Here is a 22,575-nt window from a genome sequence, read left to right on the forward strand (position 1 = left end):
GCTGTGATTTAAGAAGACATGCACTGTATAAGAAGTGAAAGAAATGGGAAATCAGGAAGGAGGAGTATACATAAGTAGCCAACAGTTGTAGGGTGAATGTCAGGTGGGTCAAAGCTCAGAATGAGCTCAGGCTTGCAGGATTGGTTAAAAATAATTTTAAAAGGTTTATTCAGCTATGTTTGAAGCAAGAAGAAGAATAAACAAGTAGTAGGACCTCTAAGTGGAGAAGGCAGAAAAATGTTATTGGGTGACAGAGAAAAGGCAGAACTGCTCAACACCTACTTTGTCCCTGTTTTCACCCAAAAGGAAATCAATGCCCAACCAATAAATGATACAAGAAAGGGAGCTGCAGCCTAAGATAGGTAAAGAGGTGGTAAGGGAACACCTCAATATTTTACATGCATTCAAAAATCCAGAACCTGATGAGCAGTACACAAGGAAGTTAAAGGAGTCTCAGACCCTCTGTCTATAATCTTTGAAAATTCTTGGAGAACAGGTGAGGTCCCTGCAGACTGGAGGCAGGTAAATGTAGTCCCCATCTTCAAAAAGGGGCAGGGGAAGAAGACCCGGGTAACTACCAACCAGTAAGCTGGACATCAATACTAGGAAACATCCTAGAACAGATAATTAAACTGGCATTTTATTCTGCCTTGGTCAGGCCACTGTGTCCAATTCTGGGCATCACAGAACAAAAGAAGGATATTGAGAAGCAAACCATATGAGGAATGGTTGAAGGAGCTGGGCATGTTTAGGTTGGAAAATAGGAGACTGAGAGGAGATATGCTAGCCATCTTCAAATATCTAAAGGGCTGTCACATGGAAGATGGAACAGGCTTGTTTTCTCCTGCTCTGAAGGGTAGAACCCAAACCAATTGATTCAAGTTACAAGAAAGGAGATTCTGACTAAACGTCAGGAAGAACCTTATGACATTAAGAGCTGTTCAACAGTGGAATGGATTCCCTCATGAGGTTGTGGACTCTCCTTCATTGGAGGTTTTTAAGCAGAGGTTGGATGACCAACTGTCATGGATGCTAATGTTGAGATTCCTGCATTGCAGGGGGTTGGACTAGATGACCCTCATGGTCCCTTCCAACTCTATAGTTCTATGATTCTATAAGGTTGATATCTCTAGCTATACAAAGTCCAGTGGGTCACACTTTGATGCATACAAAGCCTACAACACTTCAAATATTCACAGTTTCTGGAGAGACTCCATATTACTTCCCACTCATCTTCATCTGAGTGAAATAACATAGAAGCATCACTGTGTTTCTTCACAGCATACCTTCATTTTGTCCAGGTCCTTATAAGGACAGCTCCCCCCCCCCATCAATGGGCTGTTTCAAACATTATGGGTCAAATCTGAGTGCTTTCAGAATCACTTCTATATGCCAGTACTTTGTACAGAGATCGTAGCTTGTTCTTGTCTATGCAATAGTCCTGAATCCAAGTTCAAGTCTACATCATATGTATCACAACGGCCACAATTAAACAATTCTCAATGCTGTGTTTTGTACGTGGCTAAAATGTTCAACTCCAAGTCAGTGTTACTGAAAAAGACTGATGATTAATGTGAGTTACTTGGCTAAATTTCCTATGGATAGGGTGCAGCACATTAGTATTTTTGGAGATGGCACACTGTACTATAAGGATGACTCTGGTTACCTCATTACTGCAGCAGCAACCTTCTTAAATAAAGGAGAATGTTTTCTGTGGACGGCATTTCAGAGAAGACTGAGTAATTTGTAGACATTAATAGACTGGGAAGGACTTACTACTCTGACTTGCAAAGCAGAGCATTGTGGGGATTTTCATAGGTCTACTTTATAATCCCCTTAAAATGGAAGCCCATGCATGACTAGACAATTAATTCTCAGAGAACTCGAGACACATTCCCCTCATGCTCTGATTATGAAAACTGAGCAGTTGACAGTAAGTGAGCCAAAAAGACCCCACATGATTGGTCACAAGGAAAGCTACTTAGGATGACAGAATGAGCACGAGTCGGAGAAAGCTCAGCACCTCTGTGCTCAACAGATTTATCCAAGGGGGAAAGAGGAGACATCACAGTTGAAAGATTACAAAAATGGAAAACTTCATGGGACTGTGCTAGAAGTGGCATTGGTGAAGTCTATTTTAATCCAAATGTCCAAATTGTACTAAAGAAAATGTAACATGGCAAGAACTGGTTTCACACTTCAAAATTCAAATAATACCATTTAACTCATGTTTACAATTCCATTATATAATTCTATAAGCAGTCTATAGTCATAAACATTGCATACATTTGCAGAATCACACTGAATCATAATGAATCACACTGAAGTGAGGCAGCAGTATGCCCCCTTTTTCCTTTTGGAAATTATGTATAATTTATGGCTTTTAACTTCATTGTTCACCTTGTCTTTTTGACTAAATGCTGAAGAAAGTAATAAATTCATACTATAGTTTCAAAACCTCTACCTAATTCTGGAGGTCATTCGGATATGAGACTGCCAACATTGTCCAGAAAGACAGATTCTTTGTTGTCCCAATGTCAATTAAAGTGAAATTTATCAATTAGTCTGTGTAGTACATGGATCCATACTAATTCAGCATGTAAAAGAATACCAACCTTCCAATACGTGCTGTGAAAAATTCTGCATGGAATTAATTCACTAATAATTTTTTACGTTGTATTTTTACTACATTATATATCTTAGCTAAGACGGCTTTAACCTTCCAAACTTCATCAGTGAATATAAATACATTTGCTTCCATTAATATAAAAATGTAATAATTAGTTCTCCACTGTCATGGAAGCAATAGAGGTTCACCTTGAATTAAGGAACTTGATTAGTTGGCTCAGAATGCCCCATAGTATGTAAGCCAGATAAGTCACTAAGAATGCTCTCGTGCCATATTGAATGTTCTAAGACAATGTCACTTTAAGAAAGAGTTTTAAAAGTAGGCTAACTTCATTGTTTTGTGATGACCACAGGACAGACCTGTGGCACACAGAATAAGGTTTCAGCAAGCATTCTACAGTCATACACCTGTGGACACTGCAACATTAGCGGTGTACTTTGGCTCTCTATGTACCCCCCAAAAGGAGGTGAATTGGATTGATTTGGGGTGATATTTCACATCACCAAGTTGGATTGCACTGTTAACAGGGCATGCTGTAGCAGATGTCCAGTCTTCCAAGCAACTTGGTTGCCTTGGTTTTCCTATAAAGGCAAACGCATAGCTGCCCCTTCCCCTTGATTTTCTGAGAAACAAAACCAAGCTGACTGGGGAAATATCCAGAGTTCAAGAAGGGAGGTGGCACAGAAGAGACAGCAAGGGAGTAGAGTAAGGTTACCAGATTTTTCCCCCAAAGAATCCTAGGAAACGTTTTTGTTTTTAAAAAGGGGGGGGGGAGTTATTTTTAAAAAGTTATTAAAAAGAAGAAGTAATATCTTCTCTTCTGTGGTCTCCTCTGTCGCACGGCCTTCCTCTGGGCCCCAACCTGCTCTCTTGGAGCGCTAGCTGCTGCGGAGTAGGCTCAGGTTGGGCCTGGGCTTGGCCACGTGTCCTTGCCCTCCTGGTGCTCTCCTACCTCTCCTCCTTAGCGGCGGTGGCAGCAGCAGTGCGGCAAGTTGGGGCGTCCCTCTTTTTTCTCTTTCCTCTTTCTCTCTCCTCCTTCTCCCTGCATTGGCTCCAGGGTTTTCTGGGGTTGACGTGCCGGGCATCCCTGGTTCCCCCTTGGCAGTGGCGGCGGCAGTAGCAGTCTCAGCAGCCCGGAGCCAGCCTGGTAGCACAGCTGGCTCTGGCTGGATTCAGGAGCTGCTCGCTGCCATGGCGTCTGCCATTTTGCCTCACCGGAAGTCCCCATATGATGTGTCGGGCCGTTGAACCAATCATACAACGTTCATTCCCTACTAATAGATCTACAACACTTAAAATATAAATCCTGGGACATTCAGTGAATTCCGGGGACATTCCAGGGGAGATTTTGTCCGGGGACAGATTTGTAAATTTGGGGACTGTCCCCAGGAAATGGGGACATCTGGTAACCATAGAGAGGTTCTTTCATTTTGATGGAAGTTCTTTCATTTTGATGGACAGGTCTAGCTTTTAATCACAGTTTATTGTTTTCCCAGTGCACTCCAATCGCAGTGATTTGGAGGAGGAACATTGAAGTAAACACACTGGTCATCCTTTTCCTCTCAGTATTGGCTATGGCAACAGGGCACAAGTGTCAGAGTTTGACTATGGAAGTGTCTTATACTGAATTAGGCCACTTGATTATTTGGCTGAATGTTGCCTACTATGACGGGCAGCAGCTCCACAAAGCTCTTTCCCAAACCAGCCATTGGAGACCTTTCTTAACTGGAGGTAGTAGAGTTTGCATCTGTGATCTCCTACATGAAAATATGTGTGTGACCACTAATCTAGGTCCCCTCCTATATGTCTCATAGCAAGACATATCTCCACAGTGACAAAGTAGCTCAATTTTTTAAAGATTTGAGGAGCATGCATAAGCTGTAATGGGGAAAGTGAACCCTAGGCCAAATTCATATATCATTTTTTTTTCTTGATAGTTCAGTAAAGTACTACCGTATTTCATCTGTGAACTGATGATGGGCATGTTAATCTAGTTTTGAGGAACAGCAACAAAGTGCTTTCTGCTGAGCATCTTCCTATATTTTTGGTCCCCAGCTGGGCTTACCTGTTGGTGGGAGGGGGGAGCAACACTACAGTCTGAAACAGGAACCTATGGACCACCCACCCTCTAAATGACCTACAATGCCCAGAGCAATTTACATTGGAGCACTGTGGGTAATTGAAATGAGAGGTGGCTTAAAACCCAGACACCCTGTGTCCTTCTATGGACTGTAGACCTTTAGTGGGATTTGACTGAGTCTTAAGTACTTCATTTGTGATCTGTTGTGGATAGAATTAAACCATCTTTTCAAAATAGAGAATATAATGGTTTGTATTTTTCAAACTATACTTACCATGCAATCCTAACCATATCTACTCAGTTGTATGCCCTGTTGAATTTAATGGGGCTTTATTCGAGGTAAGTGTGGTTAGGATTGTCATTTAAATTGGTAAGACTTTTTAAATAGGCTGTGCATGCAATTTTCCAAACAGTTTTACTAGGAATTACTGGGCTGTAACTTTCCTAACAGTGTTTTATTTAAAAAAGAACAAATCACAAATTGTCAAATAAAAAAATATAATCCAAAGGTAACGTTTTTAGAAGTGAAGTTATGGATATGTCCCTGTCAATCCACCCTTATTTCACAGACCCACAATTTCGAGTTGTTATGCATTACACTACAGGAACAGCACAATCAGTCTGAGACATTACAGTCTAAGACAATGCAGTTCTTAAATAAGAACTATTGATCTGTGACAAACAGTCTGGGGGTCTCAGAGCAAAAACTGAGACTGGTAGAATATGAAACAGCACTTAACTTATCTCAGCTTCTCTTTTTAGCCTAAACTCACTCTTGAATTCTTGTTACAGATAGGTAGCCGTGTTGGTCTGCCATAGTCAAAATAAAAAAAAATCCTTCCAGTAGCACCTTTAAGACCAACTAAGTTAGTTCTTGGTATGAGCTTTCGTGTGCAAGCACACTTCTTCAGATACACTGAAACAGAAGTTGCCAGATCCTTCTATATAGTGAGAAGGTGGGGAGGGGTATTACTCAGAAGGGTGGTGGGAATGGGAGATTGGCAGATAGCTGAGATGAGCCTGCTGACGACTCTTAACGACTGTAATAGGTCTTACAGGAAAAGGCAAGGGGTGAGAAGGTGAGAAATGGCTTAGTCATGTATAATGGGATAAGAATCCAATGTCTTTGTTCAAACCAGGTCTCTCCATGGTTTTAAGTTTGGTAATGAGTTGCAATTCAGCAGCTTCTCTTTCCAGTCTATTTCTGAAATTCCTTTGTAGTAAAACAGCTACTTTGAGATCTTGTACAGAATGTCCTGGGAGATTGAAGTGTTCTCCTACTGGTTTCTCTGTTTTGTGATTCTTGATGTCAGATTTATGTCCATTTATTCTTTGGCGTAAGGTTTGGCCTGTTTGTCCAATATAGAGAGCTGAAGGACACTGTTGGCATTTGATGCCATACACAATGTTAGATGATGAGCAATTGAATAGTCCCGAGATGGTATGTGTGATGTTGTTGGGGCCAGTAATGGTGTTGTCCGGGTGTATGTGGCAGCAAAGTTGGCATCTGGGTTTATTGCAGGCTCTGGTGCCAGTGTCCGTGTTAAGTCTGGTTGTAGTATTATTGTGGGTTAGGAGTTGTTTAAGATTGGGTGGCTGTCTGTAGGCAATGAAAGGTCTTCCTCCCAGAGCTTGAGAAAGAGAACTGTCATTGTCCAGGAGAGGTTGTAGATCTCTGATGATGCGTTGTACTGTTTTAACTTGGGAGCTGTATGTGATGACTAGAGGTGTTCTGTTATTTTCTTTTTTGGGTCTGTCTTGCAGCAAGTTCTCTCTGGGTATAAGTCTGGCTCTGTTGATCTGTTGTCTAACTTCATCTGCTGGGTATTTTAGTTCTGAAAAGGTTTGCTGTAGATCTCTTAGGTGAGAGTCTCTGTCTGTAGAATTGGAACAGATGCGGCTGTAACGTAGTGCCTGGCTATATACAATGGACTGTTTGGTATGTTTGGGATGGTAGCTAGAGGCATGTAGATATGTTTGTCGGTCAGTTGGTTTACGGTATAAGGTGGTGTCTATGCGCCCATTCTGTATTTTTATAGTAGTGTTCAAAAAATGTATTTCTTGCATAGATTGATTCATTGTAAGGTTGATTGTGGGGTGAAAATCATTAAATTTCTGGTGAAAGGTGTCCAGGGTCTGTTGACCATGTGTCCAGATGATAAAAATATCGTCAATGTATCGCAGGTACAAGAGAGGTTTGAGTGGGTAGGAGTTTAGGAAACGTTGTTCTAAATCTGCCATGAAGATGTTGGCATACTGTGGGGCCATGCGGGTGCCCATTGCTGTGCCGCTGATCTGAAGGAACAGGTCATCACCGAATTTGAAGTTGTTGTGGGTAAGGACAAATTGGCAGAGTTTGGTGGCAAGGTCCGCTGTGGTTTTATCTGAAATGGTGTTCCTTATAGCTTTGGACACTACTATAAAAATACAGAATGGGCGCATAGACACCACCTTATACCGTAAACCAACTGACCGACAAACATATCTACATGCCTCTAGCTACCATCCCAAACATACCAAACAGTCCATTGTATATAGCCAGGCACTACGTTACAGCCGCATCTGTTCCAATTCTACAGACAGAGACTCTCACCTAAGAGATCTACAGCAAACCTTTTCAGAACTAAAATACCCAGCAGATGAAGTTAGACAACAGATCAACAGAGCCAGACTTATACCCAGAGAGAACTTGCTGCAAGACAGACCCAAAAAAGAAAATAACAGAACACCTCTAGTCATCACATACAGCTCCCAAGTTAAAACAGTACAACGCATCATCAGAGATCTACAACCTCTCCTGGACAATGACAGTTCTCTTTCTCAAGCTCTGGGAGGAAGACCTTTCATTGCCTACAGACAGCCACCCAATCTTAAACAACTCCTAACCCACAATAATACTACAACCAGACTTAACACGGACACTGGCACCAGAGCCTGCAATAAACCCAGATGCCAACTTTGCTGCCACATACACCCGGACAACACCATTACTGGCCCCAACAACATCACACATACCATCTCGGGACTATTCAATTGCTCATCATCTAACATTGTGTATGGCATCAAATGCCAACAGTGTCCTTCAGCTCTCTATATTGGACAAACAGGCCAAACCTTACGCCAAAGAATAAATGGACATAAATCTGACATCAAGTATCACAAAACAGAGAAACCAGTAGGAGAACACTTCAATCTCCCAGGACATTCTATACAAGATCTCAAAGTAGCTGTTTTACTACAAAGGAATTTCAGAAATAGACTGGAAAGAGAAGCTGCTGAATTGCAACTCATTACCAAACTTAAAACCATGGAGAGACCTGGTTTGAACAAAGACATTGGATTCTTATCCCATTATACATGACTAAGCCATTTCTCACCTCACCCCTTGCCTTTTCCTGTAAGACCTATTACAGTCGTTAAGAGTCGTCAGCAGGCTCATCTCAGCTATCTGCCAATCTCCCATTCCCACCACCCTTCTGAGTAATACCCCTCCCCACCTTCTCACTATATAGAAGGATCTGGCAACTTCTGTTTCAGTGTATCTGAAGAAGTGTGCTTGCACACGAAAGCTCATACCAAGAACTAACTTAGTTGGTCTTAAAGGTGCTACTGGAAGGATTTTTTTTATCTTGAATTCTTGAGACAGTGAAGTTGTGGCTACTTCCTGAAAGTAATGTACATATTATTGAATCCAAGTGCTGCAAAACTGCAACAACAAGTGTGCAAAAATGAAACATCCTGCTGGAGAAGGTAGTAAAACATCAGAATCCGTCTTCAGTTCATATAAACCTTTTAAGACTGAGTACTGTATTATATATTTTTTTCCTTTACAGCATTGGACTTTCCTTTCGCTTCCAGGCATATCCGCAACTGAGCGTCCTTTCGGCTTTGGCCCAGCCACTTCATCAGCTCTGAATCTACTTGTACTTGTCCTCTACTCTTCCTCAGTAGCCTGTTGGACGCCTTCCGACCTGAGGGGCTCATCTTCCAGCGTCATAACTTTTATATGCCTGTTGTCTTTGTCCATGGAGTTTTCTTGGCAGGGATACTGGAGTGGCTTGCCGGTTCCTTCTCCAGGTGGATCATGTTTGGTCAAAACTCTCCACTATGACCTGTTCATCTTGGGTGCCTGTTCATCTTGGGTGGCAGAAAGTGAGTAGGAACCTTTTATTGAGGGTGAAAGAGGAGAGCGCAAAATATGGTCTGAAGCTCAACATCAAACAAACGAAGATCATGGCCACTGGTCCCATCACATCCTGGCAAATAGAAGGGTAAGAAATGGAGGCAGTGAGAGATTTTACTTTCATGGGCTCCATGATCACTGCAGATTGTGACAGCAGTCACAAAATTAAAAGACGCCTGCTTCTTGGGAGAAAAGCAATGACAAACCTAGACAGCATCTTAAAAAGCAGAGACATCACCTTGCCAACAAAGGTCCGTATAGTTAAAGCTATGGTTTTCCCAGTAGTGATATATGGAAGTAAGAGCTGGACCATAAAGAAGGCTGATCACCGAAGAATTGATGCTTTTGAATTGTGGTACTGGAGGAGACTCTTGAGAGTCCCATGGACTGCAAGAAGATCAAACCTCTCCATCCTTAAGGAAATCAGCCCTGAGTGCTCACTGGAAGGACAGATCCTGAAGCTGAGGCTCCAATATTTTGGCCACCTCATGAAAAGAGAAGACTCCCTGGAAAAGACCCTGATGTTGGGAAAGATGGAGGGCACAAGGAGAAGGGGACAACAGAGGACGAGATGGCTGGATAGTGTTCTCGAAGCTACCAGCATGAGTTTGACCAAACTGCGGGAGGCAGTGGAAGACAGGAGTGCCTGGCGTGCTCTGGTCCATGGGGTCACGAAGAGTCGGACACGACTAAATGACTAAACAACAACAACAACAACAACAACAACAACAACTGTATTATAATCTCTGCCTATTTTTAAAACAGCCCATGACAAGTCCCCGTCCAACCTTTCTTTTCTGGCACAGGCATCTGTTGCCCTGATGGTCAAAATTGAAAGAGGGTTGTTGTTTTTTAAGTTGTCTCTTATGTTTATGGTATTGTATAAGGGTGGTATGTTAATTGGCCCAAGCATCAGCTGCAAAGTAGGCATGCCAGGCTGGGGACTCCACTCACTTGAGCAGCTGGAAATTGATTTTACAAACTACTGTATTGCTGAGGTTGGGCGAGGAAGTGTGTGAGTGGGGGCCAGAATAAGTCCCTTCTTGGTTTCCACAATACTTTTGCTAGACCATATGTAAAGTTAATTCTCTGACTTATTCCACACATGCCTTCTAGAAGGCAATTTATGTGAAAGAGTGGGAATAAAATAGGGCTATGGTAATATTTCCCAGAAAAGATTTTTCCGATAAATTTCTCAATTTCCTTTTTTAAAAGCTCCTACATGAAAAAGGAGAATATTTGGTTGTGCTCCCATCTGCACCCTATGTGAGACAGTATTCAGCAAAATGGTTTCCTGAATTTTGCTGCTTGTTGACAGGGTAAATAGTTTCAGCCACAACTGTGGATCCATTTGTTTTTTCTTTTTTATGAGGGAAAACTTGTCTCTTTTTTATTTTTTATTAAAGACTTCTTGGTTTACAAAGGTATGCACAATGTCTCTTTTATCAAGTTACATTTTCCATACGTCAGTTTCCATTTTAAAATACAATTTGATTTTCTTTTAAATGTTGTAGAAGTGAGCACATGACTTACCCCCCCCCCTTTTATTACTTTTACTAGTCAGTGCAAAGTTTCTAGTTTCAGCCAATCTGGTTTGTCAACATTCTTTTAGAACTGAAATGCAGCAAGGCACACCAGATTGGTATTGGTAATAAACAGTATCACCAAGGGCCAATCTATACAGCTTGCTGTCCAAGGTGAAGCAGTAAACGTTATACCACTGCCAAGTTAAGGTATATAGTACTAACTACTCAAATTATTATGACCCCTGAAAATCACAGATATGCTTTCCCATGCCAGCATAAAATACAGTAACAATAAATTGAATAATGAACACTTTGTTGTCCTTACAGGAAACTCAAAATCTGCTGCCCAAGGCAGCTGCCCAATTCTAATGGTAGTATGGCCCTGAATTAGATGATGTGAAGTTCTGAATCAAAGGTAATATAGCTGCCACCCTGACTAGAAGAAAGACCAATGAAAGACTCTGTTCATTTTCATTACAATTGTACTTAATTATCCAGTTTCTACTTGCATGTGTATTTTTGAAAACTTTTGATTTATTTTTTTAAAGACTAACTTAGTTTTTGTGAAATTTGTGTCATATCCATCAACTGCGGGAGAAAAAGAAATGCAAAATAAGACTTCCCTTTCTCCTCTTTTAATTTTCCAAGCTTCATTAAATTTGGTTTATCTATTCCATGGTAAGAAAATGCATTCCTTGAAGCAACATCTATCATCCAAAGAGTTTTTATAAACAAAATATATCCACATCTGTATTTCAGTTTCTGTCAATTTTAAATGGAGCTTTGCATAATTCATTTGAATATTTTTTTCTTAGAGGCATAATGTTTCAATACACCATCGGAGAATGCTATTTTTATTGCCATCAAAAGAAGGTAAAACATGTGAAACCATAGGAAGACCGGCATGGGCATTTAAAGTGCTCCAGCTACTATGTCTCCTTAGGAAAGTTTCCAAAGTAGATTCTTAAATTCCTCATATTTTCTGTGTAGCAGCGATAGTCAATGTGGTGCCCTCCAAATGTCATTGGACTACAACTCCCATCAGCCCCAGCTAGCATGCTCAATAGTGAAGGATTACGGGAGTTGTATTCCAACAACATCCGAAGATCACCATGTTGACTACCCCTGAATGAAATGGGACTGTTCAACGGCAGAAGAAAATAAAAATAGATTATCAGTAAGATTACAGATGGAAGTGGTGACCAAATTCTTTCCCAGTCATTGCTTCTGTGAATTGAAAAGGGAGCAAGATTTGCAGCTGTACTCTGACATCATTCCCCCAGTACAAAATATTGTATGAGGAGCTGACCTTGTGCATTATTGTGTGAGGAGCCAGACCCAAAACTCATTGCCAAAGGTTTCTCTAAAATTCAAGTGGGTGCCTCACATGCAGGGGTAGAATGGCTACCTCTACACTGTTTGCCAAGCAATATACAACTTCAATTGTTGCCAGTCCTTTGCATAATTATCCACAAATCCTATGGGCAGGAAAGGCAAGTGGCTAGAAAGAACCCAACCTCCCACATCCCTTCAACTTTCCATGCCATGGAGAAATGCTAGCATAGCATAGCATAGCATAGCATAGCATAGCATAGCATAGCATAGCAGTGTTCTATCAAGAGGGAAAGTCAGGCTTGGCAATCTGGCACTGATGGCTACCCTCAATGTAAGCCAAGGGGTTGGGTGCTGGAAAATGTATGCAGGATCCCACAAGCCATTGTACACCACTTACAATATAACTCATGAGGATTGGACCTTTAGACACAGACAGATTCTAAATAAAGTAAGGCATTACTTCAGTGTCACACAATTGGTGTTTCATGTCTAATTTCCATAAGCTTTCAGGTTGATGGATCAGTCACAAGCTGCCAATTGACCCACTGAGCAGCTTTATCTCCTTGATGTCAATTGGCTTCTGCTGCAATTGAGCAATATTTGTGCAGTATCATATATCTCCATGATGATTCCCATGGAACACCTTAACTAGATTTATGGGAAAGGGCTCTTTCTCAGTAAAATGACAAGGTCAGCAATGAATATATGCATGTTGTCTATATGCAGTAGAAAAGAAAAATCACTCCAGAAGAACTAAATGTAGTGCTGAATCAGTTCTGAGGGTGCTGATAAAATACCCTGTATGCAAAATATTTTGTTTCTAAACAAGGTAATTCCACAAATAATGTGGAGCACAAATATTTCCTTTCTAGATGCTTCTACTCAAATTTCCAATTGCATGCTCTTATGACAGTGTTCTGGTGTTGTGTATTAATTAAAACTCAGCCGTTCTGAAGAGCTTGGCACCAACTTAAATTGACCTGTTTTACCTAATCAAAAACCATTTTTACTTAATTTTAAAATGCTTTTTTCTAGGCTGTGGGTGGTATTCAACTAAGTTTAATTCAGAGTAAACCTGATGAAATTAATGGCCCTAACTTAGTCATGTTCGTTAATTACAATGGGTTTACTCAGAGTAAAACTTGCATACCACAATGTATTCTCTACTGTATGTGTGTGTATATGTGTGTGTGTAGGGGGTGCTAACTTGTGACTCTCCAGATGTTGCAGCCAATTGCTTTTAATATTAGCATGATTTACAGTGAGCAGGGTTCTAAGCTTGTAAATCTGAATGTGTTTAGAAGGCCTAACCTGACATCCTTGCTCAAGAGCAGGGCTACTGTGTATCTCCCTTCTCATGCTGCCTTTCTCTGTTCATGAACAACACCTAAACAGGGCTTGAATTGATTCGGGAGGTGGGTGAATCTGACAACTTCCATTCCTCTCAGTCTAATTTTTCCAATCTTAACTCTGCTTCACATTTTCACATCAGTTTGCATTTTTATGCCATCCTTGTGGAAATCCATCAGCATTTTAGTGTGCATTCTCCTAATATACCATTTTGCCAGCATTTTTGCATTTTTACTGCTATTCTCACAGATGTGTGCATTTTTATGAACAATTTCACACGATTTCTACATTTTTCTATAAATCATTTTGTTGGAAAAATACATTATCGCATTTGTAGAAGTGCAAATTTTGAAGGATAGCTGCATTTTTGTTTATTAGGTGGGTTCATCCCCGCCCCCAAAAATCACTTCTAGTTTAATTGCCTTACATTACTCCATCATCTTCTACAATTATGCACTCAACAGTCTACTTGGTACTTGCTTTCCTGCTTTTATTTCTAATTGTCCCATTTTCCTTTGAAGTTAAATAAACAGGTTTAGCAGGATAATTTCCACCCTGTTTCAATAAAGAGTACCAGTTCTTCACATATTAACTCTCACCTCCGAGTAAATTGGTTTATTAAAATCTTTGCTATGAATTTGTTTGCCAGCCTTTTAGTACTCTCAAAGTGAAATTATCCCGCCTTCCTCCCTTGACTCTTTCCCCATCCACTCATGTTGAGTGCACACAAGTTTTGAGCTTCATTTCCGACTCAGGTGAAGTGTTACACATTTACAGTAATTTGCCTTGAACATTCTGCTATCTAAAGGGTCTATAGCTGCCAAGCAGCTCAGTTGGCACCTGTGATCAAGTTAAATTAGTGAATCATCTTGCAAGCAGGAAGTATGCCATCCTAACAGATGGTTACGGTGTGTAGTCACAGCCAAGTGATCATGTATGTACATCACTTGTGCATGTTAAAGACAGCAGCCTCCACAGCCAGGTTAACTGACAGTCTATCAAATGCTTTCATGCATAAGATGACAAAAACATGGCTTTCCATATGCTGCACCTTGCTATTGCTCAGCTATATCTCACTGTGTACGTTTTCGTAAGTTTCTATGAAAACAGAGCACTATAATACGAAGACATACCTGCATCACAGCATGGATCTTGGAGACGGGCACTTAAAGGCATTTTACTGAGATTTCCATTTTAAAAGAAAGTTGAGCATTGATAAGGCAAAGTATTATCCATTCAATCTCAGTTTTCAAAGCCAGACTGAGCTTCCATTCCAAAGCTTTTGCAAGATAACTGCAAAATGATGTTTAGAAACAACATTAAGCCCCCAGGAACAGCAGAGCCAGAATGACACCTTCTGTGTGGATGGCACTTTTATCCATGAAAGGCTTTTGATCCAGCAAATAGATACTTCTGGGGGAGGGGATCTGCCAACCCTCAAGAAGAATTTGGAGAAGCAGCCCAGTGAGTTACAGAAGGGGAAGTGGGCAAAAAGCCCCCTTGGCCACTAGTGGTAGTGTCCCCTGGTCCCTGGTCCTGATCACGTTCAGGAGCAAAGTTTGGATCTAAACTAATGGATCGTCTCTTGCTTTTCTCCTTGTGTGCATCTCACAATGAAGAAAGCTGAAATATACTGAGCTTGTCTAATTTCCATAGTCAACTTGTGCAGGTAAACTAAAACAAACATCAGCTACAGTACCCATGATGGCACCTTATCCAGGAAAGGCTTTTGATCAAGCAGGTGAATCTCTCTCTCTCTCTCTCTCTCTCTCTCTCTCTCTCTCTCTCTGTTGTATTTCATTTAGATGTCATTTTCATTTAATCACTTGTTTAAGAAAGCATTTAAATGTGTAATGTAGCATTCAGTAGAAACCATTAGCTATGTGTGCTTTAGGATTGCTATACTCATTTTAACATGACTGTAAATACAAAAACAAATGAAATGGCATTTGACCTTGAGTACAAATAGCCTGTTCCACTTAACTGTTCATTGCTAGCCCTTGGAATGCTGATCACATGCAGAAGGGATTTAGACAAAATAGATTTGACTTTTTCAGTAAATTAATTTTAAACCAGCTTAGACATTTAAATAATGGGGGGAAAAATCTAAATGAGAATTATGAAGGGAGATTTAGCTCACCCTGGTTAACAAAATCTCTCATCATGATCTTCGTTTAGCCAGTTCATTTAGAAACTCTAAAAATCCCTCCTCCTCCAATGCCTTAGTAAAATAGTTGAAACAGCCAGAGGACTTTTTAAAAAAAAAAACCAAAAACTGCAAATAAGCATTTTTTAGGACAATTTGTTCATTTTATCCAATAAACAGAATTATTAACAATGCAAGAACAGGAATAACCAAGTAAAATAAGCACTATAATCTAATGAATTATTTTTGCAAAATTCAGAGGTTAGTTACTAAAATACGTCCTAACAATTAAAAAAAGCGCAAAGAAGTTGAAAGGTTATGCTATGCAACACTTTTTGTTTTATTTTTCCTTTTCAGAATTTGTTGTGTTATAGATGAACCCACAGCCCAACCCTAAGATTTACTGCCACAGAAATAAAGTATTGGTATAGACTATAAAATGCATTGAGTGGTACTCAACTTACTTTTACTCAGTGTAGACCCATTTGAATTGATGAGCCAGCAGGCAGAGGACAAGGGGAAAGGTGATGGTGAGGCTGGTGTGGAACAAGAAATTGGCTCTGCTGGTGCATTTGCACTGCACAGCCCTGCCTCACCCCTTACCAATGCAACCAATTGGAGGTCAAGTGACCAGCAGTGCTATAGTATTTTTAAATGGATGATCAAATCTTCTTACATGTTTCTTCCAAGCAGAAGTTTGAAATTATCCAATTACACTGTAGACAGAACTTTGTAGCAAACGTTGGAAGCTTAGGGGCATACATCTTCTAACAAATTCCACTAGTGGTTTTTTTGGGGGGGTAGAGGTAATTCTTTTTGTTTCCCTTGAGATTTCTTCAGTATTTTGACCAAGCAAAATTTCTATTTCAGAGAAATTCAACGGCAGTTCCTGGCTTATTTTCCCTGCTTCCTACCCTGGAAAGAAAAGAAAAAATCCAAGGAACTGAACATCAAATGGTGGGGAAAGCTGAAGTAAAAGATTGGATAGATGATAGATAGATAGATAGATAGATGATAGATTAGATAGATAGACAGATAGATAGATAGATAGATAGATAGATAGATATAGATGATAGATAGATGATCGATAGGTAATAGATAGACTGACAGAAAGACGTCCCTGAATACCAGTGCCCTGTGTGCTTTTAACAGAGAAGGCTTTTTTAAGCAAATAGAAGATGCACCACCTTAGTGGGAATGCTACTTCATCCTTGCATCTCTGGAGAACTTCATTATGCGTGCACCATGGGAAGACTAGCTTTTGCTTCCAATTTATTCTAGGAAGTAGAAACATCCGGCATGAAAGAGTAAAGAGCAGATTACCCTGTAGTTCATCTATACTTGTTTCCTATATCCTATTGTTTTCCATCTGTTAAAAACTCAATAGACATCAGCCCTCTGGAATTAGATAATAACCTCGCTAAGCGGCAGCATAATGGGTTAATCAGTCAAGCAACGAGAAGTTTGTACTTTGAAAAGTCATAAAGAAATACTCCAAAGAGAAGCACAGCTGAGCGAGTCATTAAACTTAATGCAGATGTGTCGATGAAAAGTACAAGACAAAGGTACAACAGTTCATTAAGTTCTCTGCAAAACAAAAGTTGTTGTACTTAAAAAAAAAAATCTACAGGCTATGAAGGCATATATTTGCACACATTTGACTAAGGTCATAGGCACAAACTGATTCAAGCTAATGGCAGCATCAGATTTCAAAGCAGGGGCTTGGAATGAGAATGCACATCTTCCACCTTTCCAAGCCTTCAGACTGGAGCCAAACAATCTAAGTGCCATGTTTAGCTGCAATGGGGTCACCTAGCAATGTCCACCCACCCTACCACTGTGCAAACATTTCTAATCAAACCTTACAATGCATTGACTTTATAGAGGGATCATGTAACCCTACAAGGTTGTTTCAGCAGCATCCCATTACCAGAATCCCCAGGGAATAGTCTTACTATACAGGCATTAGGATACATTTCTAAGTTCCTGGGGCACTGTCAAAAGCATGTACATCTACATTTCAAGTGCCATGAGGCAAGGGAAACATAGCTCGCAGGACTCCTGTGATCCCTAATGAGGATATCGGATTCTGTGGAAACCTCAGTGTCCACATTTCTTGGAAAATATCTTGCTATGCCAACCACTTCTCAGTAGAAAAGTTACGTTACGTAATATACTTGAACACTGAATGTGTAAGCTTATGTCTAAAGTCAATGGATGGAACAAATGTCACTAGATGTATTGCTGGATAAGTGTTTAATGATTCTTGAATTTGTTTAAAAAACAATAAAAATTATTGGGGGGGGTGTGCGTTTAAACTCATTTCACAGGGATCTTGATGTTCAAGCTGCTTCCAGAGCAGTGATCTAAGGCATAATTGAGGTCCGATTCTAAAGTTTCTCCATTCCAATGGTTTTCAATTGTCATTGTTTCAAAGAAAGGTAGGAATTAATATACTCATTTATTTCAGTGTGTGTGTATGTAAGCTAATAGATGCAAACTATCATATATAACAAGAAGGTTTTGACTCCCAAGTGTAGAGATGGGGCTTATAGCTTGAGTTTGAATGAACAAGAACTTTATTGAAGTTGAACATAGATGAAAGTGTTTTCCTTCTTCTCCAGCATTTTTGGGGAGGATAGAGCCCCCCTGGCTTAGGGTTAGTAGTTCATCTTTGTCCTATATATGCCCCTTCAAAGCCCTCACCACCACCACATGAGTCTCACAGCTTTGCATGAATGAGCCAGGAAGGCCCTTCTAATCTCATAACTTTGATGGGGCAGATCTGAAGAAGTTTTCCTTCACCTTAACACTTGCTTAAGGGTGCTTACCTGAGGATTCTCTTCATTTCTGTTGGACATATACTGTATACTGCATCAGCCAGCCTATACAGCTGTGACAACCAATCTTTAACCAGGAGGACCAGCAGGTCATTGTAGCATAAATAAAACCTCCTTCACCAGCAGCCATAAAACCGTACTTGGTCTGTCAGTAAAAACAATAACAGCTATGTGGCAGAAACCAGTTTAACTCACATTGTATTCTGGGTGGGGAAGTGGCTGCCAAGCTGCATGTAGAAGAAAAAGTCTTGGAATATAATTGTATATCGTCTTACTCTGATTTTTCTTTAACTGACTCACCAATTTACTCAGCTAGCCATTCTTTTTCCTCACCAGGGGACTAAGTGCAAAGATGCCTTTGTTTTGTTTTGCGGATTGGTTTTTACAAATGATACTTCACATTTCTGCCTAATGTCTCCTAACTTGTGAAGACTTGGCTTAGTTAATTGAAAGATGCACAGTTGCTGCATACATTTTTAATAACACTCTTTTCATAAGTCCGGAATTGTGATACATCATACAAAATAATACATTCTGATTGCTATTTGTTGTTGAGCGGAGTTATTTGGCCTTCAAAATAGCAAGAACAGCCTGCCCTTCTTCAAGTTGACACACACACAAAGCTAGAGCTGCAGTTCCCCTTTTCTTCCTCTTTTACCTTTCCCATATCTTCTAATTTGTTGAGGGAAATGGTCTGACACACCAAGTTCTTATGAATGCTTTTACATAGTCACTCTCTGTTATAAAATTATTGACTAAAACATATCCACTCCAGTTCTTTTCTAACGTTTTAGTAAGTAGTCCCAGATTTCTTTTGTCTGTTCCCTTAATAATGTATTCTGAAAGGAATGGAAAGAACATGAAGGAAGTGACTTGATCAACAAAAAGAAAGACAAACTGTTCTAGGTGCAGGAAACCACACAACGCATGAACACTCAAGGATGTAAGTGGGAGAGGGTAGCAGCACTGAATTATAGTAAATTGACTTGTTTAGAGCAATAGAATAAAGGAATGATGGGGCTCACAAACCAGAGTGTTCCTCTAGGCTGGCTCACATCCAACATAATTTTATTTTTCTGAATAACAGCTGTTTTTCCTGTGAGTCACACACTGGGTTAAAAAATTAATGGTGTGGCAAATGAGGCTCCCTATGTTAGGGATATTATTTGTGGCGGAACCTTCTAACTTCAAAGCTCTAAGAATCATGGATGGCCCTACTGTAAGACAGAGGAGTCAGGCACCTCAGGCAGCAAATGCTGAGGGGTGAGGAATAGAGCTGTGTGTGCTACATGGCCTGGCCTGTACCCTTTGTGCTAGATTGCTGCTCTTAGGTGGATTTGAGGATACTGTTCCCTTTAGCCAGTGTAAAAAAAGGATTCAATTGCCAGATTGGTTAGTTTCTGAACATTAAGGTTGCCATATTTTGCAGAGCAAAAAAGAGGACGCTATGACGGCCATTCAAAGCAAATAAATGCAATTTGACTCAAATTTTACCCTTGAAAAAGAGGATCTGTCATGAAAAAAGAGGGCACATTGACTCAATATCTTGTTCTTTGTCTCAGCAGCAAAATGTCTTGGGCTAGTCCTGCTTAGAATCATAGAGACTGAATAAGAGACTGATGGGCTTACCTAATGGAAGAGAAAGTTGAGTCTAGTCAATGAATCCTGAGTTAACTAAGAAGACCATTGGGAGAGAAAACAGCACATAGAAGAGTCTGAGTGTTGACCAGAGCATGGATAAAGACTTGAGAGATAAATGGGATCCTCCTTATGAGGGTCCTGGTTGCGTGAGGGCCCCTAGGACACCCCTGCAGGGTTAATTATTTAGGGGTGTAGCCTAAGACTTAGCATTTTGGCCCCGGGATAACGCCAGGCTGTTTGGACCAATTACGTGAGGCAGCATGATTCTCGGGGTCTATAAAAGCGACAGCGTGACATAATTTGGGGCACTTGCTTCGCACTGCTAGGCACTCGCCCTCCCTCCTTAATGTTAGGTGTTGCTGCTTTGGCCTTGCTTTGCATTGGGTCGCCTGTTTTGGAACATGGGCTGGGTAGGAATTTTTCCATTTGGCAGATTGGCTATAGCCACTTGGTTTTCGCCTACCCCCTCAGCAATTGTCACAACTTTGTAAGGTATGGCGGTTAGGCATTGGCTTATTGAAATGTGGGGGAGAGGAGGTGCAGTCATCACCTGCCCCTCCAGGAATAGGGTATTTCGGTAAAGGAATCTGGGAGTCCTGGATCTCGTCCGAAGTCCGCTTGAGGGGCTAGCACCATGCCAGGACCACAGGAACCCCAGGGTGAGCTTCGGTTGGTCTTCATCGATGTCCCTCGTTTGGTGTTTACCCTTTCAGACTACCAGTCAGAGAGTTATAGTCTGTTGCCAATGCCTAAGCCAATACCGCTTACTTTGCTGTAATCAATAAAATAGTGGCCTAAAATTTTGCCCAATAACTTAAACTAAAATATGTATCCATGTAAAGTTATTTACAGGGGAGGGTCTTGGAGGCCTCGAAGCGCAAAAAGCCACAAACAAAAGAATGGAAGAAGAAAGCAACCCTTCTAGTGGTAACCCCACGATGGAGCAGAACTGGAAGATTATTGTAGGTATTCTGAGACACTGAGCTTGATCAGCCTGTACGCACATTCCTTTCTATCACTATTGAAAGAGAGTGGATGCTTTTTTCTGCTTATTCTGCAGTGATTTATTCTGGGTCTTTGAATCAGTCCTAGGAAAAATATGGTACAGAAGGTTAAGGTTTCTGCCAGTGCTGTGTCTTTGAACATAGGTTGATGAAGGTTGCAGTCCTAAGCCTCAGTGAATCTCATAGTCGTTAAAAATGAGTAGATATGGTAAGAATTGTGCTGATTACTTAGAGTAAGAATGTTTAGACTTGCATTGCAATTCTTGTTAGTGTTGGTGTTGTTTGTTTTGGCTTGAGGCTATAAGACGTCAGTGTACCAGGATTAAAACACCCACACCCACACACCCACACCCACACCCACACCCACACCCACACCCAACCATGTGCATCTTTATAGAAACATGCTTCAAAAAATAAACAGTTCTGTTTCCTCCATGTTAGATTTCAAGTGATGTGTTATTAAATGGACTAAAATCATGCAAATGTAGTGGTAGAAATTTGTACATATATGCTTACAATGACTTTTTAAAAATCCAAGTTTTCACATGTCACCTTGCTTCTGATATTCTGCAAGTATGGCATATCCTGGAATGCCTTCTCCTTAAAGGGCACATGTAGGATTCATTTTCCCATGTAATCTGAGCTAATACATTCTCCAACATATTTACACCATTTTTGTCAATATGTGAATAATATTTCTGTGTTTATTTAGTTATAATGCAATTAGCTGATAAAGGCTTATTACCACTAAGACCATGTTTATCACACTAGTCCTGAAAGTCATTCAGCTCAGCTTTCTTTTTATAGTAAATAAAACTAGCTTTAGCCACACAGGAAATCACTGCCATCTTCTCTAAATGACATTTGAATGCTAACTGTGATCCTCATTGGCAAACTTTCTCCTCCCCTACTGCTGAGAATACAAACCAGATAGAGTTAGAAATTATGCATGTGGACTTTGAAGAAATTCAATGAGCCTGTCTCCCTTGAAAGACTTATAGATTGATGGCAGATGGCACTTCACTGTCCTGCAGCAGGCAAGTAATATGCAACAATACAGAAAATAATCATATATGATAAACAATCTTCCCATGGACTCTCATTTCTCCCCCAAGTGATGATTTTGGAGTATCAAAATGGTGAATTTAGGGGAGCATGACTGGTTTGGTTGCCCTGGGCACAAAACCTTAGGGGCGTCCTAGGGGGAATCACAACTATGATCTATAATAGAAGGTAAGAGGCAGGTGCCGCTGAATCTTGGTATCACACGGGGCATCAACGACATTTGAGACCCTGAGATTCTTGTTTCTGGAAACCAAGCCTTATGAGGAAGAGTTCAGGGAGTTGGTATGTTTAGTCTGGGAAAGAGGAGATTGAGAGGAGATATGATAGCCATCTTCAAATATCTAAAGGGCTGTCACATGGAAGAGGGAACAAGCTTGTTTTCTCCTGCCCCAGAGCCTAGGATCTGGACCAATGGTTTCAAGTTACAAGAAAGGAGATTCTGACTGAACACCAGGAAGATCTTTCTCACAGTAAGAGCTGTTAGACAGAGGAACGATCTCTCTCGGTTGGTGGTGGACTCTCCTGCATTGGAAATTTTAAAGCAGAGGTTGGATGGCCAACTGTCATGGATGCAAATGTTGAGATTCCTGCATTGCATGGAGTTGGACTAGATGACCCTTGAGATCCCTTCCAACTCTACAAATCTATGATACTATGATCTAGACTTCAGTTTGTTTATCTGTGTTTAGTGTTTGGTCAGGGATCACATTCTTCAGATTTGGTTTTCTGCCTTTTCTAGTAAGGCAAGTATGTGGTTTTACCTTTCATGCTTTTGG

The 22,575-nt window shown here is 40.6% G+C and overlaps 1 protein-coding gene across 1 annotated transcript in view; it reads right to left on the reverse strand.

Moving 5' to 3' along the window:
• Positions 1 to 15,553: 15,553 nt before the first annotated feature.
• The window catches only part of LOC308476368 (uncharacterized protein), a gene marked incomplete at its 5' end in the record, with an annotated part of 38,390 nt that continues 31,368 nt past the window's right edge, over positions 15,554 to 22,575 (reverse strand). Inside the window, one exon of the mRNA XM_081003911.1 lies at positions 15,554 to 16,164. Within this exon, the coding sequence (XP_080860037.1) occupies positions 16,160 to 16,164 (5 nt within the window). The 3' untranslated portion in view covers positions 15,554 to 16,159. The remainder of the gene's footprint in view (positions 16,165 to 22,575) is intronic.

Source organism: Podarcis pityusensis (assembly GCF_964106645.2).
Source record: "Podarcis pityusensis genome assembly, chromosome: 4".
Taxonomy (NCBI): Eukaryota; Metazoa; Chordata; class Lepidosauria; order Squamata; family Lacertidae; genus Podarcis; species Podarcis pityusensis.